General features: G+C 35.1%; 1 protein-coding gene across 4 annotated transcripts in view; it reads left to right on the top strand.

Moving 5' to 3' along the window:
• The window catches only part of LOC136035760 (mitochondrial carrier homolog 2-like), a 449,695-nt gene that overhangs the window by 133,184 nt on the left and 298,018 nt on the right, over positions 1 to 18,493 (top strand). The window contains exon 5 of one of the 4 annotated variants that reach the window (XM_065717738.1): positions 2,463 to 2,609. The exons of 2 other annotated variants lie outside the window; for them this stretch is intronic. In XM_065717738.1, coding sequence (XP_065573810.1) covers positions 2,463 to 2,484 — 22 coding nt within the window. In that variant the 3' untranslated portion in view covers positions 2,485 to 2,609. Of the gene's footprint in view, positions 1 to 2,462; positions 2,610 to 18,493 lie in introns of those variants that run through there. One more of the 4 variants, XM_065717732.1, reaches the window with a different exon arrangement.

The following is an 18,493-nucleotide window of genomic DNA, read 5'->3' as shown; positions in this document are numbered from 1 at the left end:
GAGCACTTACTATACACGAACAACTATTGTATGCTTTCAAATTTAAGCATCCCCTTTTAAGAAGGGGATGCCATGAAGGAAAAGTGATATTGTGGTTATGTTTCAAAAACAGTTTCGACAGACCTATTTTGGGCCCGCCATTTTATATTTGTGGATTAATGCTAAACTTAAAAAATGTAGCTAAGACTTTTTTATATATAGAGTGAACCTGATAAAAGTAGGAAAGGGGATCTTGCTTGTCCAAAAACCCCAATGCCAGGGTTTACTGTATCTATATGCTTACTAATGGCGAAGTAATAATAATCATAAAATGATTAAAATAATTCATTCTTTCAAATATATTGACCATCGGGTAAAGAATAATTTCAATTGAAAATATATTGCGTATTCATTGAAGAGGCAATGCTACTAATTGTTTTGGTGAGTTAAATGAGGGTTGCAAAACTCATATTAATGGCCTTTTCCGTTTCTTTTTGTGCTGGATTTCTTCATTCAATTTAGTCTGTTTGGTTTAAGATTGTTAACTTAGAGGATTCGACTTATGCCCGCTCTGATCTCTAAAATTGTGTCTTTTCTTTCGCGAAAATGCATCGTTTTCATGCATTGAATTTTTAAATCAAATAACTGTGTATACAGTACTTTTGCGTTGACGATAGCTTCTGGTCTATGTATGAGCATCCTAACCCCAAAAAATCTTTGGGCGTTTTCATGAGTATCTAGGCTTGTATGAGAAGCCTAGAGGAAACTTTTAAGAACCTAATAAAATTATTGAAGAAGAGTTTTTATCGTCCTTCAAAAGAACTATGCAGTAAGGTCGTGGAAATATGGCATATATTTATGCATTTTACAAAATGTTGAAGATTAGCAAAAAAATATATAAAACGCCTTTTAAACCGTCGATTGTTGAAAAGACGTTATGCTTTTGACTGTGGGGGAGACCTGTACTTAGCGCTTTCGGTCTCTAAAACTCATGAAAATTTGCGTTATAATAGATTTTGAGTTGATTGTAAATCGAAAGTAACTAGAACAAAAGAGGTTATAGCACTAAGCGTTAGTTATTTATAGCATAAGTGCAACAGCATTTTTCATAAGCTTGCTCTTTGGGAAACAAGTTCTTTCTGCTGTTGTAATTGAAAATATTCTTTATAACAATTTTTTGCCAATTCGAGATATAAGGCTCAACCCCTTTTCATAGATTGTTGGCAACAGTAGTATTTTTTAGTAATGACTTTAGTGCAATCAGGCTGTCTAAACATAGGAATTGACTATCCCTTGTGAGGTGTTTCTTTACCTACCGTAACGGTGATACTAGTATATAGCTAGTAAGAATGGTGGGTACTCAGAAGAATATCCATTGACACCCTGTATATCTCTAGAAGCCGTATTATTAATCCTTTTAAGGAGTATAAACAGCTTTCTATGAGCTCTGCAGAACACGGGCATTCATTTTTGGGAACAAGCTTTGTGTAAAATTTGCAGAGAAGTATAATTGAGATGGATGGCATTGTGTCCATAAAAGGTATAATTTCACCATGCTTTCTTGCCCAGAAGGAACAAACCCATTCGAAAATATCTACCGCGTGAATGGATGGTGAAAATTTATTTTTGAGGAGATGGGACTAATCAATATTCTTTATAGCTTTACCTCCAAAGATGAAACCAGGGTGTTGCACGATCTTTGACTGACTGACTGATTTTTGTGTGTGTTCTCACTGTCTTTGATTTTTGGAAACTGACCCTCTTGGCAATAGATAACTTTTCTGTATCCACAAGATATACCTGTGGGTACCGGGAAACCTACGTTGTGTCTCCATTTCTAAGTACATTTGTCAGTATCAGTAAAAAAGTATAGAGAATTCTTTACCTCAAAACAGCGTCGATCTGAAAACACTGTCAATTAGTCCAATCTGTTTTAATGTATTGCACCTTGCATACGGCAAAGCCCTGCTTGTCCATAAATGTGGTCATGATAAAAGTTGAAAAAATCAAAAAGAAAGTGTTCTCCACTAATATTTATTATTTGCACCATAATGCATTTTAAATTACATAAGCCGATTTTTTTTTCTGTTGACAAGATTATTACCTGCCCTTTAAATAAAAATGGTTAATGGCCTCTTTTGAATTATATTATTGAAAACAGGAAGTTTTGCATAAAAAGTTCAAACCAAACGAGAACCAAAAAGTAAAATCCATAAGGAAGGAAACTTAAAATGAAGAAAAATGAAAAGAGTGAATGAAAGCAAGCTTAGAATGAACGTAAGTAAGGGTAGTGATGTCTAGTGTGGGCTAATTAACAAAAACTTCAAAAACCCCCAGAAAAACCGGTAATTTAAGGCATTACTTAAAGTTTATTTTAGCTCTTTGGATGCAAGTTTTGAGAAGGGACTATAAGAATGATTGATTAAACCCAGCAGATTAAATACGATTTTACGTTTTATTCTGACACAATCTTCCTATATTAGCTGTCTTACAAAACAAAATTGAGTCTTCGTCAGTATGGATATATACACTGTCTGTGTCAACTAGAATTTCCCTATGGACATTGAGATTGGCAAAGCCATTTAGCCTACTTTCAGACGTCACGTTTCTTAGGTATGTCTTGATTCTCCGAAGTGTAAAAGGAGCGCTCTGTTGTGCTGGTCGATACAGGTACAGTGATGAAAATATTAAGTAAGATATGGATGTTCGGAGAGATTGCTTTGCCACAAATATTTAGAAAATCAGGTGTATTGACATGGTGTGCCTTGTTCCGTTAGAGAAATTTTTGCCAAATTTTTCCTTCCGCCATCAAATGCTTAAGGTGTGGTTTTCCAAATCTTCTTCATAAATTTCGATCAACTTCAAAAATGGATCTTTCATCTCTTTACTTTCTTCACTATTCTGTGGATAAGTGTGAAGCAAACAGTGAAACCCTTTTAAAATATTCTTGTGCTTTAAGAGACGTTCTTCTATAAAGTTTTATGCTTTCAATCCAGAAGATGAATAAGCTAATTCTTTAAAATTGTTCTGTGCTTTCGGCTGAGACATTTCTTCTGTGTATCTGCCTGTCTACAATCCTTGTAACACTAATTGTAGTTACATTCAATTTGGCCATTTTTGGCCAAATTTCCATTCAATTTGGCCAAAGAAAATAAAATAAGTGAAAAATATAAAGTTAAACTTTATTTTTCCGTAGGGGGAGGGAAGGTGTCAGCACGCCATAAGTTGAACACCTTACGAATCGTGCATGTTGTTTCAATATCTCTGGCAGGGTGTCCATATTGCTGATGGGCGGGTTCTCTTTAGTAACAAACGTAGTGAGAGCCAATTCAAGATTTGTTCCACTTTCTTTTTGTAGCTCTTTAATGTTAACAATGCTTGATATAGCAACAGGGCCCTTGACTGATACCTAGTGCTTTGCTCAATCTTTGACAAAATTGTTTAAGGCCTACTACCGCTCTATCTTGATAGGTCCATAGAACTTGCTTGCTTTTTTTTTTTTTTTTTTTTTTTTTTTTTTTTTTTTTTTTTTTTTTTTTTTACTGAACTAAGTATTTACAGTATACATTACAATATATTACTTCTCTGATCTTGTCAAGTGCCTGACAAAAGGCTCTTTAGAAGGGCAGTCCAGTAGACGTGAAACAAATATACCCTCATTCAAAATTCGATTCAATCCAAATTTCAATTTTCAACCCATCAGCTAACAGTGGTCCCCCAATTACCTAAAAAAAAATTCACATAATACCAATCTATTAGCTTTATACAAGTTCATAATTTTTCCTTTTTCCATTTCAAACACCATAATTAGTTAAAGCCTTTTCATTGTAGTTGCCCTGAAAAATTAAAAAAGTACACCAGCTTTGCCTGAAAAACTTTATTGAAGACAGGGCTGAATGCGAAAATTGCCTTTGCTTTTGAAATTTATTCCGCTTTTCAACTGGCTGCAAACTACCACGTTTTCTCATGTTTTCTCATGCTGTCGATAAATGAGTTTCTTAAATTGAAATTGCTGGAACTCAAATAAGGAGAAATAATATGTAAAAATAACGTACAGATATGTAAGTTTCTGAACCGTCTCTATTTGACAATACGGGAGAATAAGGACACGGAAAAAAAAACGAAGCTATCCACAGCAAAAAAGAAAATAATAATTTTGCAAAAAAAAATCTTATTTGAGCTATGATTTCAATGAGGCTTTTTCAGGAAAAGACTTCGCGCTTCTGATTTCTTAGCAACTAAGCGGATTTGAAAATTGTTTCTACTCAACCAATTTTGCCTAAGAAAGCTATAATAAAGAAAGGTCAGTACTTGGAATTCTAATTTTTTTTTTTTTATTTTGTTGTCCTGTTGCCTTGCATTGTCTTGCTTTGCCTGCTTGGTCCCCGAACTTATTTAAGAAAACGCTCTAGTATGTTACTTTAAAAATCTAACCCAAAATACTACTCGAACCTTATTAGAAACTATATAGGATTAATCAAAATATAGCTCATGCTTTGTATACAAAATATTTTGTTGCTAAACTCCAATTCAGCTCAGGTTCGTTTTGATGGAAATTGGCATTAGGGCATTGTCAATAGTCCTTATCGAATTTACTTGTTATGGCACTTGGTATTAACCAAGTGACATATAGCAATCGCCAATTCTGTCGGTCTGTCTGTCTGTCGGTATGTCTGTCGGTCCCGGTTTTGCTACTTTAGGCACTTCCAGGTAAGCTAAGACGATGAAATTTGGCAAGCTAACAGGGACTGGACCAGATTAAATTAGAAATAGTCGTTTTCCCGATTTGACCATCTGGGGGGGGGGGGAGTGGGGGGCCGGTTAATTCGCAAAAAATAGAAAAATGAAGTATTATTAACTAATGAGCGGGTGATTGGATCTTAATGAAATTTGATGTTTTAAATGATATTGTGTTTCAGAGCTCTTATTTCAAATCCTGACCGGATCTGATGACATTGGGGGGAGTTGGAGGGGGGAAACCTAAAGTCCCGGTTTTGCTACTTTAGGCACTTCCAGGTAAGCTAGGACGATGAAATTTCGCAAGCGTATCAGGGACCGGACCAGATTAAATTAGAAATAGTCGTTTTCCCGATTTGACCATCTGGGGGGGAGTGGGGGTCGGTTAATTCGGAAAAAATGAAGTATTTTTAACTTATGAGCGGGTGATTGGATCTTAATGAAATTTGATATTTGGAATGATATTGTGTCTCAGAGCTCTTATTTTAAATCCCGACCGGATCTGATGACATTGGGGGGAGTTGGAGGGGGAGAAACCTAAAATCTTGGAAAACACTTAGAGTGGAGGGATCGGGATAAAAATTGATGGGAAAAATAAGCGCAATTCCCAGATACATGATTGACATAATTGGAACTGACTCGCTCTCTTTGGGGTAGTTGGGGGGGGGAGTAATTCTTAAAAATTAGAAAAAATGAGGTATTTTCAACTTACGAACGGGTGATCGGATCTCAATGAAATTTGATGTGTAGAAGGATATTGTGTCTTAGAGCTCTTATTTTAAATCCTGACCGGATATGGTGACGGGGGCGGGGAGTTGGGAGGAGGAAACCTAAAGCTTGGAAAACACTTAGAGTGGAGAGATCGGGTTAGGACATGGTGGGAAAAATAAACACAAGTCCTAGATAGATGATTGACATAAACGGAACGGATCCGCTCTCTTTGGGGTAGTTGGGGGGGGGGATATTTCTGAAAAATTAAAAAAATGAGGTATTTTAAACTTACGAACGGGTGATCGGATCTCAATGAAATTTGATATTTAGAAGGATTTCGTGGCTCAGAGCTCTTATTTTAAACCCAACCAGATCTGGTGACATTGGGGGGGAGTTGGGAGGGGTAAACCTAAAACTTGGAAAACACTTAGAGTGGAGGGATCGGGATGAAACTTGGTGGGAAAAAACACGAGTCCTAGATACATGATTGACATAACCAGAACGGATCCGCTCTCTTTGGGGTAGTTGGGGGGGGGTTAATTCTGAAAAATTAGAAAAAATGAGGTATTTTTAACTTACGAACGGGTGATTGGATCTCCATGAAATTTGATATTTAGAAGGATATCGTGTCTCAAAGCTCTTATTTTAAATCCTGACTGGATCTGGCACATTGGGGGAAGTTTGGGGTGGGGAAACCTAAAATGATGGAAAACGCTTAGATTGGAGGGATTGGGATGAAACTTAGTTGGAAAAATAAGCAGAAGTCTTGCATACGTGATTTACATAATTGGAACGGATCCGCTCAATTGGGAGGGGGGGGGGGGTAATTCTGAAAAACAAGAAAAAATGACGTATTTTTAACTTACGAAGGAGTGATCGGATCTTCATGAAACTTCATATTTAGAAGGACCTCGTAACTCAGATATCTGATTTTAAATCTCAACCGGATCAAGCTTAATTGGGGGGGGGGGCAGTTGGGGGGACCGCAAATCTTAGAAAATACTTAAAGCGGTGAGATCAGGATGAAACTGGATGGGAAGAATAGAAACCTGTCTAAGATACGTGACTGACATAACTGGACCGGATCTGCTCTCTTTGGTGGAATTGGGGGGGGGGGGGTTAATTTTGAAAATTGAGGTATTTGTAACTTACGAAAGGGTGACCAGATCTTAATGAAATTTGATATTTAGAAGGATCTTGTGCTTTAAAGTTCGAATTTCAAATTCCGACCAGATCCTGTGACATTCGGGGGAGTTGGAGGGGGAAACCGGAATTCTTGGAAAACATGAAAATTGGGGTATTTTTATCTTACGAATAGATGATCGGATCGTAATGAAATTTGATTTTTAGAAGGAATTCATGTCTCAGAGCTCTTATTTCAAATCTCGACCAGATCTTTTAACATATGAGGGGGAAATCTTGGAAAAACACTTGGAGTAGAGGAATCGGGATGAAGCTTGGTGGATAGAATAAACAAATGTCCTTGATACGTGATTAACAGAATCGTACTGGATTCGCTCTCTTTGGGGGAGTTGGGGGGAGGGGTTCAGTGATTTGGCGAGTTCGGTGCATCTGGACGTTTTAGGGCGATGAAAATTGGTAGGTGTGTCAGGGAGCTGCACAATTTGACTTGATAAAGTCGTTTTCCCAGATTCGACCATCTGCGGGGCAAAAAAGAGAGGAAAAATTAGAAAAAATTAGGTATTTATAACTTACGAGTGGGTGATCGGATCTTAACGAATTTTGATATTTAGAAGGACTTTGTGACTCAGAGCTCTTATTTTAAATCTTAACCGGCATTAAGCCTCTTATTTTCCTTTTTAAATCAATCTATTGATTCACATAATTTTGTTAGAGCACATACCATATGATCTCTTGGCTCTTAGCTCTTCTCGCCTTGTCACAAGTGCCATATGAGCTCTTAGCTCTTGTTCTAATATTAATATTAATATTAATTCTGGTTTTATGTTTTAGCCCTCTTCTCTTCTTTGTTTATTTATTTCTATCACATCTTTACATGTCTTTTATCTCCAATGGATTAATGTCCTTTTTCTTTTCTAGGTTCAAATCAGAGCTAAGCAGTAAATTTCGATCATCCTTATTTCTGTTTAGTCTGTATACTGTTGTCGTCTTTTTTTGTGATAGCATTCATTTTCACAGAGAAAGGCGTTGCAGCAGACCAGACTTCTTGTAATTGTAAAGTTTAAATAAAAATCAAGGGTTCTCAACCTTAAGTTAGTTTCATTTTCCGGAAAATTGTTGTCTGTGCCTTTTTGTTTCCTCTTTTTTAATATTTAAAAAGAAATAGAACCCTTTACTTTTTTCAATAAATTATACTTGTTGCTCATCCCTCGCAAAATGAGTTTGCTGCTCATTCAAGCTTTTATGCTCCTTGTACAGCTTCTGCTTCTCAGCCAGGAAATCGCCTCCTGAGTCAACAAATAAAATAAATTCGAGACATTTTATTTACTCTTTATATAAATAAAGATTAAAAATCTTGTTTATATAAAACTCTAGTATTTTGTATTCTTAAAGCTAATCATATCTACTAATTGCTCCTCCTAGAGTCAGGAATTTTTTTAACGAACCCTGATAAAAAGGTTGAGTCGGTCTTGAAGGTGATCTTAATCAAAATCATAGTCCTGGAATCCTAGAATGGTTTTTGTGTTAGAAAAAGAAGTACCGTATCTTTACGCTCATTAATCTACGCTGCTGAATTAATAGAATTATGATTATAAAATAGATAAATAGACTGATAGGTCGCACATAATTTTAGAGCAACCAATTGGCAAAGTAATACTTTCAGTCTTAATTTTGATAACAGAGGACCAGATTTATGCTACGGGGAAGAGTTCAACCTTGGAAAACCCCGAGTTTTCATAAGAATTAAAGTAAACTCAAGTAGTTTCGGCCAGCTAACCAAGGCTTGGCGTGTTTTCATAAGAATCTTTGTGGAAAACTAGGAAGTGTCCTAGTTAACAGGGAATTGTAACACACTTCAAGGTCTATAGGCTATGTCAAATATATGTAAACAGATAACGTTTATCTGTCAAATATAGAAATATTTTAAACCCATAAAAATTTGCAGACTAAAGGTATTAGTTGTGCTATAATTATGCTATTAAAATGAATTGTGAAAGATTTAAAAGGGTTTTTCACAAATGAAGCTGAACAAGAAGCTACCTCTGTTTAAAGCGAATATTTTTCGAATTTCCTATTGAGTTTCTGCCTTTTTGACAACCTGGTTGCACAGATCGACTTATGGTTTCCTTCAAAATCCTCAACAACTGTGAATAAGCACAAGTCCTAGATACGTGATTGATATAGCTGGACCGGATTCACTCTCTTTGGGCGGGGGGTTGGTAATTCGGAAAAATTAGAAAAAATGAGGTATTTTCAACTTAAGAACGGCTGATTGGATCCTAATGAAATATGATATGTAGAAGGGCCTCTTGTGTCTGAGCTTCTATTTGAAATCTTGACCAGTGACATTTGGGGAGTTTGAAGAGGAAACCATAAAATCTTGGAAAACCTTTAGAGTGGAGAAATCGTAATGATACTTGCTGTGAAGAATAAGCATAAGTCTTAGATACATTATTGATATAATCAAACCAGATTGGCTCTCTTTCGGGGAGTGGGGGGGTGGTAATTCGGAAAATTTTGAAAAATGAGGTATTTTAAGCGTCAATTCGGAAAAATTAGACACATTGCGGTATTTTTAACTTACAAATGGGTAGCCAGATCTTAACGAAATATTTGGTATTTAGAAGGAATTCATGTCTCAGTGCTCTTATTTTAAATTCTGACCAGATCTGGTTATATTTCATAATATAAAATACCTCATTTTTGGAGGTTAAAATATCTCGTTTTTTTAATGAAGTATTTTTAATGTAGGAATTTGTGATCGGATCTTTATGAGTTTTGATATTTTGAAGGACCTCGTGTTTCAGTGTATTTTAAATCCTAATCGGTATTAAGTCTCTGATTTTTCTTTTAAATCAATCTATTGATTCTTAGAATTTACTAATCTCTTTCTCTTCTCGTATTCTATTTTCATTCATCTGTAATGATTTGGACTTTCTCATAGGACAATTCTTTCTATTATGTTATTTAGAGACAGTCTAGAGCCTTTCTAAGCTTTGATTTCAAATTATATAAAATTTGAGAAACAGCTTGGTTGAATGCAACCAAAACCAATGTTAGATCAACTTATGTAACTGCAGTGATTATGTTTTAAATAGCTTTATTGAACTTATTCAGTGTGGTGAAAATTAAGTCCTGAATGATCAAACTCATAAGATCAACTAGATCCACTTCCAGCTCTATTGAGTTTTTACATACATTGAAACTATCTTCAGCAAAGGCTAAAGACTTCAGAAAGACTAAAGAACAGCTTTAGCTTTACAAATCAAATGAAGGTACCGCTTATTCTGAAGGGTTTGTTGAAAGGATGTAGCACTGGTAATGCATGTCTATAACGAATTTTACCATGGTGAAATAACCCAAAATTATATATTTTATTCTCTAATTATTAGATCTTAACGCAATAAATTAACCAGAAATCATCTAAATGTTATGCCAACTGCTAAATACTTCATATTAAGCATTATATTTCACAAAATAAATATATATGCCAAATATCACGATCATAGAAGCAGAGCTAATCACTGGCTATTTTCAATACTTTTCAATTGCTATCCAAATATTATTTCAATTTCTCTAATAACTTTCAAGCTTCTCTCGGAATAGGACAATTTGACAATACTTTTGCAAAGAAGGGAATAATCTATCGATTGAATTTATTTTGTTGGTTGAATATTGTAGATTATTAGTATTTTTGGTTGAATATATCGATAGTATCGATATTGATGGTTGAACATTGTAGATTATCGATGTTGGCGGTTGAATATAAGTAGAGTTTATCGACAATTCACAGTACTGAGAAAATGAGACAATGGGTTAAACAAGTTGTTTCACTTTTGCTTTTACTGATTTTAGGACTAACGAATGGCATTTTCGACGGAAATATAATCGGGTACAATAATAACAATAATTTTATTATTCTAAAAGCCCTAGGGTCTTTAAAATACAAACTTAACCATTCTATCCCAATTAATTTGCATAGTGCAAATAAAAACGCTATATAAATTCTCTATAATTCTTATAGGTTTTAGAACTTTAAAGCTTAAGTTTAAAACATAAGTTTTAATTAGTACTTAGGTTTTATTTTGACAAATAATGAAGCAATCCTTTAACTTCGAAAAACTTGACGTGAAATATTGTAAATTTGAGAAACCAATTTGATTGGGGTTATTCAGCAGGTGTTACTTCACATTCATACTGTTCAATCAGTTAGACTAAGTGTCTTCAATCAGTTTTTTCAATCAACTTTTTGAATTTTAATAGAGACGCAAGATGAACAGATTCCTTTGCTCAAGAAAAGAAACTGTTAGTAATTTCTGATGTAAAGATTATTTCTAATTAAAGTGATTCTTATATCAAAGCTATTTTTCCTTGTCTTTAAGTTCGAAAAAAGAACTGTTCGTTGATTTCAATCAAAATTCTAAAAGTTTAAACAATTAATTCATTACTTTCGTATTTTTGAGTTGATTACTTGTTGTTGTTTTTTTGTTGTTTTTTTTTTTTCAAATTACGCTAAAGCTGCTTTCCTGAAAAGATGAAAAAATTGGGATTTAAAATTTGTAATATTAAAACTTGCTTTCTTATCTTTTAAGTATGATAAAAAATAACCTTTAATTAACAATAATAAAAATTCTTGAACTTCTCTCATTTAGTTCAATTCACCCTCTTGTGTTTTGCTTGGTTCTGAATTAAGAAAAGGTATTTTCCCAAAATATTACTTTTTCGGGTAAATTTTTGTATTCACTGTTTGAGATACCTAAGAAATAGACATACCTTTAGAAGCGAAGTTTTATCCCAAATCAAAATATAACATTCATTTCGTTTTGAAAGTTAAATAACACCCACCCTACCCCCAAATGGTTAAATATATACCTTGAATTGTATATTTAAGGTGAGTTTGCTAATAGTCACTCTTTTCTTAAAACTAATTTAACGATTTGTCAAAACAATGGCAATCCCTTTCTTTATATTATTTTGGGTATATATTTGTCTGTTAGTCGGAGGGGGGGGGGGAGGAAGTCAAAGAGTAACATTACAACTGAAATTAATGTAAAATTTTGCTGCAGAATAAAATTCTGATTCTAAAGGTACAGTATTGGTCATAGAGCTATCTCAATGCCCAGGGAATCGCAACACTGACCCTTTTTGGTGTCATAACTCTTTTTCTCCAAAAAACAACTTGGTTGAATATGGAGCAATTAATATTAAAATTGTTTTTGCGTTAGCTGGTCTCCTCCACAATACCTTGCTCTTTACGCCAAAGTATTATTAGTAATTGCAAATATGTATTCTACGGCCTTTGTGATTCAGATGGTCATTCTTAAAGAATTGAGACAAAATTCAAGCTCTTGAATAAAGAGTGAGGTATTGACGAGACTATTGTTTATTGTTTGAAAAAGTAGAGCTGTGACAAAGACTCAAACTTTAACGTAGAGAGCTAGGCGTTGAGGAAGGAACAACCTCTTTCATATACGGATTAATTTCTGTTCGTTTAAGGTTTTAATGTCATTCTTTACTTGCAGTTAAAAAACTAGTTTTTTTAATTTAATTATCTTAACATATTGGCTTATAAATAAGAAAGTGCTTATAATCTCTTTGTTTCATTTTAATGCAAAGCCCTGATATACGGAATGAAAGAATCTGTATTAAATGTATATTTCTACATCAAAATCAAAGGGGTGTTTCACACTTCTTTGAAAATGAGTTATAAAGCGAGAAAGATCCCTCTTCTGCTATTATTAATTGGCTAAATTTGACGAGACAGTGAGGCATAACGGGACATTGTTTCATTTTGATATTCATATATTGTAATGGCTATCATCCCTAATATTAAATACACAACAAGGCTGTTAAGCTTTACCTTCCTATTCTGTATGTTTTGCCAAAATTAAGTCCTGTAAAGGTGTTTTCATGTTCCAATATTACCCCCCCCCCCAAGATTTAGTAGTAGTAGTAGTAGTAGTAGTAGTAGTAGTAGTAGTAGTAGTAGTAGTAGTAGTAGTCTAATTCCTAAGCGTCTCTTCTAATAATACCAGAAATAATACCCAAATTCTTTTAGTGACCTACATAACTGAGAGACTTTACAGACTACGATCTCTTTAAGTAAGCCATGTAGTGGTTTCGCCTGTTTTCTTTCAAGGCCCGTTTCATCTGAGTAAAGGAGACGCTTAGGAATTAGACAAGTGTCTAAGTTTAATTTTCATTTAATATTTTTAGTACCACCGCCTACTGTGGCTAATATATTATCAAAAACCCTTCCTCTTCTAATAATACCAAAAACACTGGTTTGTATATCTTATATCTTCCCTTATATTCTCTTATTTTTATATTCAGAAATAATGAACTTACTATTTATTAAAAAATTGGAAAACATAATCGCAAAGTTTAAATTTGTGAAAGTTATTGAGTGCGAGTATTAAAGCTATGACGGATTGATATGTAAGTTATGACGGGTTTTCAAATATTTAAATAAATAACAAATGATTAGGTGATTTGTGTTTAATATGTTGCAGGGAATTATTATTTTTTTTGTATATTTATGTTGATTCTGTAGGCTTGTATTTACTTTGGCTTGATTTATTTTTATTTTGTCAGTGCTAAAGTATGGAACATTGTTAGTGCTAGTTTTTGTTTTCGTAGTGTTTGTAACATTGTAACATTGTCAGTCCTAAAGTATGCCACCAAGCATGTGCACTGGTTTGTCATATTTATTTATGATATTGTTTGCAAATAAATTTAAAATTTAAAAAATTTTAAAATTGAAAAGACGTGTTAATATTAACTGGAGTAATCTGAAGTCTTGTGGCATTACCAACAACGCTTTAAGCAGCCCGAAGTACTGGTTCTGCCTGCCTACCAGTGGGTAAAGGCAGGCATACTTAGCAGCCCCTACCCCTGGGGTGTAAGAGGGGACTCATCAGGTGAGACCTATGCTAATTTTAATTTGCTCCTGCTTTGTTATTTGAAATTTGCTGCTAGATTGTGAACCATATCCTGCCATACCCAGCCTGCCATATACTACTGCTTACTCTGTACCTGTCTTGTTGTTCACATTAAGTAAGTAATGAAAGGTCAAATCAAGCCACCCCGTGAACTTAGGTCAGACAGCTCACTCCAATTCTCTGGATCAGAATCTGTCTCAGAGCAAATACTCATCCTGACTAGCCACATGAATAATATAAAAATTAAACACAAAATGTTAGCAGATTCACTGCATCCTGACAGCCTTAAATCTTCAGTGAAAGGGTTACTTGATGACCTCATATTGGCCAAGATCTCTACCCAGGTAGATGAGGCTGTGACCAAAATGAAAGAGGAACAGGCATTCATTCAACATGATGCCACTATTTCTTCAGATAAGCTGGATGCAATCAAGCAGGATGTGTATGCTGGCCTCAGTCTAGATCTTAGTAGTCTAGTTGATAAGACCCTTGAAAGCTATAATAAACGCATATCTTCAATTGAATCTTCTTTGACTACTCTAGGGTCATCAATGAAAGACCTTGAGAGCTCTTTCAAGCCTATCCAGTCTAACCTGGCAAGATTAAATGATCGTTTTGAACAGCAGGCTTTGAGCAACCAAATTATTGTCTTTGGGGTGAAAGAAGATGCCCCCATTGAAAACACTGAAAGTCAGTTCATGTCACTATGTGCTGTGAAATTTCCTGGCATACCAATTACCCAGTCTGATGTTGTATCAGCCAAAAGAATTGGCAAACCATCTGCCAAACCCAGACCCATAGTTGTAGAATTTTGTAATTTACGAATTCGCCAACTGCTTCTCAGACAAAAGAAGGATTTGAAAGGATCTGGGACACTATTTTCTGAGATGCTTACAAAACCACGCTTACAGCTTCTTTCATATGCCAAGTCAAAGCTTGGTTTACGTAATGTTTGGTCCAGTAAAGGTGATATCCTGTATAAAACTCAGTCTGGAAGAGTAGTTAAGTTCAGTGATCAGGATGAAATTGATTTGTGTGCTGCAAATGCAGAGAATTGAAGTGATGGATTTTAGTTCACTTTGTTATAATATGTTGAATTGTTTTTGTATGAATTTATTTTATGTTCTTACATTTTTCCTTTTTCACTCTTCACTGTCTTCACATAATTCTGACTTGTGCTATATTATGCTTTGGGGCAATACCTTGGATGATATGTCCCTTCCCACTAATATTGCTCTATGTTTGTTTGTGATTCTACCACCTTCATGTAGTTTGCTTTCTGTTTTACTCTTGTCATGTCAGCATACTTATAGCTCACATAATTTTAACTGGTTACACATTATATTTTGTGCCACTCCTTTAATTAATATGTGCCTTTCCACTGATTTTTCATTATGTTTGTTTGTGATCCTATCACCATCATGTTGCATGGCTTCTAGAACGTTCTTGTTGTGTCTGCACACTTGCAGCTCATCGAGTTTTGACTGTTCCCATATTATATTTTGGGCCAATATTATGATTAATATATGCCATCCTACTGAATTTTTTTTTATTTTTGTTTTTGACTTTCTCACCTTCATGTAGGCCAATTTCTATCATATTTTTGTCATGTCAGCATAATTGCAGCTCTTATAATCTTGACTGGCTCCACATTATACTTTTGGCCAGTACTTTGACAAATTTATTTTGCCTTAATTCTACCATATCTTTGTTCTGTGTGTTCACATGCAGATCACATAATTTTGATTGCTCAAATCTATTTTGGTCTTATACTTTGAATATTGTGTGTCTTACCATTGATATTTATTTGTATTTGTTTGTGTTCCTATCACCTTCATGTATGCTATTTTCTATCACACTTTTGTCACGTCAGCACACTTACAGCTCACATAAATTTTACTGGTCCCATATTGTAAATTTAGCCTATTCTTCAAATATTATGAGCCATCCTACTAATGTCTCTTTATATTTGTTTGAGATCCTATTGCCTTTATGTAGCCTAATTTCTGTCATTGTTTGTCATGCCTTAACACTCACAGCTCATCTTTTCCTGATTGGTGCCACATTATTTGACCCCTTTCTTTGGTTAATATCTGCCATCCCACTGATATTTCTTTTTCTTTGTTTATGATTCCATTACCTTCAAGTGTACTATGGATAGTGTGTCATTTGTGAAGGTTTTATATGTCTGAGATAAATATGGGTGATTTCTCTTTCCTTATGAATTCTTCTATTCTTAATTCAGTTATATTTGATCAACCAAGTAGTGCTGGTAAACAAGAGGCACACACTTTTGACCCTCTCCTTGAATCTATGGTTAGTTCTAGCTGTAATTATCACACCACCATTGATTATTGTGATAATATTATGCCCTCACTCTCTTCAAATAGTTGCTTTAATGTTTTTTGTTTGAATGTGCGTGGGATAAGAGATAAGTGGGACACTCTCAAATCGTATCTGTGGTCTGATAATTCTTGCCCTTTTGATGTCATAGGCTTGACGGAAACATGGTTATCTGACAGTGATAATTTTACAGCTTATGACATGCATGGTTATATTGCTATTCATGTCCCTAGAATGGTAACAAAGTGTTCTGGGGGTATTTCTTTGTTCATAAAATCTAGTATTGAATTTTGTAGAAGATCTGATCTTGAATCCTTGTTTACATCGGTGGTGTCTAATAGTAGGACAGTTTATTCTCTTGTTATTGATCTGAAAAGCCAGGTTGCATGTGATACTGTTTGTTTGTTTTATAAGCCCCCTCCTTTTCCAACACATCTGTTCTGTGATTTGCTTGATCAGCTTTCTGGTGTGGGGACTTTCTCTAAAAAACGGATTTGTGTTTTGGGAGACTTTAATTGTAATATGTTAAATGTTGGATCAAATGATGAATGTGACCATCTTTTTGATGTATTTTCTTCTTCTGGGCTACTTCCTTCAATTTTTTTTCCTTCACGCGTTGACCCTTCAAGAAATTCTGCCACTTTAATAGATAATATTTTCACTTCTCTTTCTCCTAATTTGAAGTTCTCGTCTGGTCTTGTTTTCACTGATCTTTCTGATCACTTCCCTATTTATCTATCACTATCTGTGCCTAAAACAGAGATTACTGTGGATGAGAAAGGCAAGTCTTCTTTTAGAACTTTTACAGATAGAGAAATTTCTAATTTAATACATAGTCTTCAGAGTAATGATTGGTCTAGTGTTCTTGAAGCTAATGATGCTGATTGTGCAACTAGATTATTTTTGTGTCGTATGGGCACTCTGTTGGATAAGCATTTTCCTCTTAGAAAGAGGCCAAGGAATTTTACACCTAAATGCCCATGGATGTCTAGAGGTCTGATCAATGCAACCCATATGAAGGCGTCTTTGTTCAAGGCTGCATGTAAAAGTAAGACACAGGAAGATCTTCTGAAGTATAAACATTACAAAAATGTGCTCACTTCTTCAGTTCGCTTAGCAAAAAAGCTGTATTTTTCACGTCGAATTAATGAGTGTAAAGGGAATTTGCGCAAGGTTTGGACTGTAATTAATGAAGCTCTCTCCCGTAAGAAACTCAAACAATCTTCCCCATCTCTTTATAGGAAAGCTGATGGATCTGTTGTGGATAAAAAATCCTTAGCAAGTGCCTTCAATTCGTATTTCACCACACTTCCCTCAGTTCTCATTCCACCCCTGAGTAGAGTAAGTTGTTTTCCTATGACAGAGAAGTCTTTTTTCCTTTCCCCATGTAGTACTACTGAGATTTCTATTATTATTTCTCAACTTCCAACTAGTTGTTCAGTTGATAATTTTGGTTTGAGTAATAATGTCCTTAAAAAAATCAGTCAGTTTGTTTCTCATCCCATCTCACATATAACTAACCTCTCTCTTTCTTCTGGTATTTTTCCTCATTTATTTAAAGTTGCTACCGTTGTACCCTTGCATAAAAAAGGTGATTCTTCTCTAATTTCAAATTACAGACCTATTTCTCTTCTTCCCGTCATCTCAAAGGTTGTTGAAAAAGTAGTGTATCGTCGACTCTCTTCATTTGTATTTAGTACTAATTCGACTGCTGGAAATCCTCTCATCACTAACCATCAGTATGGTTTTCGTCCCTCATTCTCTACCTTGCACGCACTTTCTGATGCAACTGAGTTTGTGCGTGTTAATCTGGACAAGGGCTTGTGTGTTTTGGGTCTATTTTCTCGACTTTTCTAAGGCCTTTGATATGGTTGACCACAATGTTCTTCTGTCTAAACTATCTTTATTTGGAGTGCATGGAGTCCCACTAGAATGGTTTAGGTCCTACCTCTCAGAGAGATCTCAGTATGTTTTGGTTAACTGTACTTCTTCCTCTACTTTGCCTGTATTGAAAGGTGTCCCACAAGGCTCTGTGCTTGGTCCACTTTTATTTCTAATTTACATCAATGATCTTGTTGATGGTCTTCATCCCCATGTTCACCCTGTTCTTTTTGCTGATGACAGTAACTTTTTCATTGCTGCGGTGGACCTGCCATCTGCCACTTCTATGGCTCAAGGTCTTCTTGATAAAATAAAGGATTGGTGCTGGTCAAATGGTATGGCTCTTAACAGCCGAAAGAGTGCCATTGTCAACTTCAGAACCCCTTACCGTATGCGAGACGTACAGGAGCCAATCACCCTGACTTTTGGGAATGATATTATACCACAAGCTACTGTGGTGAAATTTCTTGGTGTGTATCTTGACTGTTTTCTTTCTTTCAAACCGCATATAACTCACACCCGTTCCTTAATCCTCCGCCAGTCTTCAATGTTGCACCGGATTAACTCATTTCTTCCTCCTGATATTATGGTTTCTCTTTATTATGCTTTTATTTATCCTTACCTTTCTTATTGCTGCTCTGTCTGGGGTAATAATAATAAATCTCTTCTCTGCTCACTTCAAAGAGCCCAAAATAGGGCAGTGAAGGCTACTTTTCTTCTCCCTCGGCTTTACCCTTCCTCTGATCTTTATAATGATA

The sequence above is a fragment of the Artemia franciscana genome, chromosome 2 (assembly GCF_032884065.1).
Source record: "Artemia franciscana chromosome 2, ASM3288406v1, whole genome shotgun sequence".
Classification (NCBI taxonomy): domain Eukaryota; kingdom Metazoa; phylum Arthropoda; class Branchiopoda; order Anostraca; family Artemiidae; genus Artemia; species Artemia franciscana.
The sequence above is the reverse complement of the archived record's forward strand: the minus strand, read 5'-3'. Positions and strand labels throughout refer to the sequence as shown.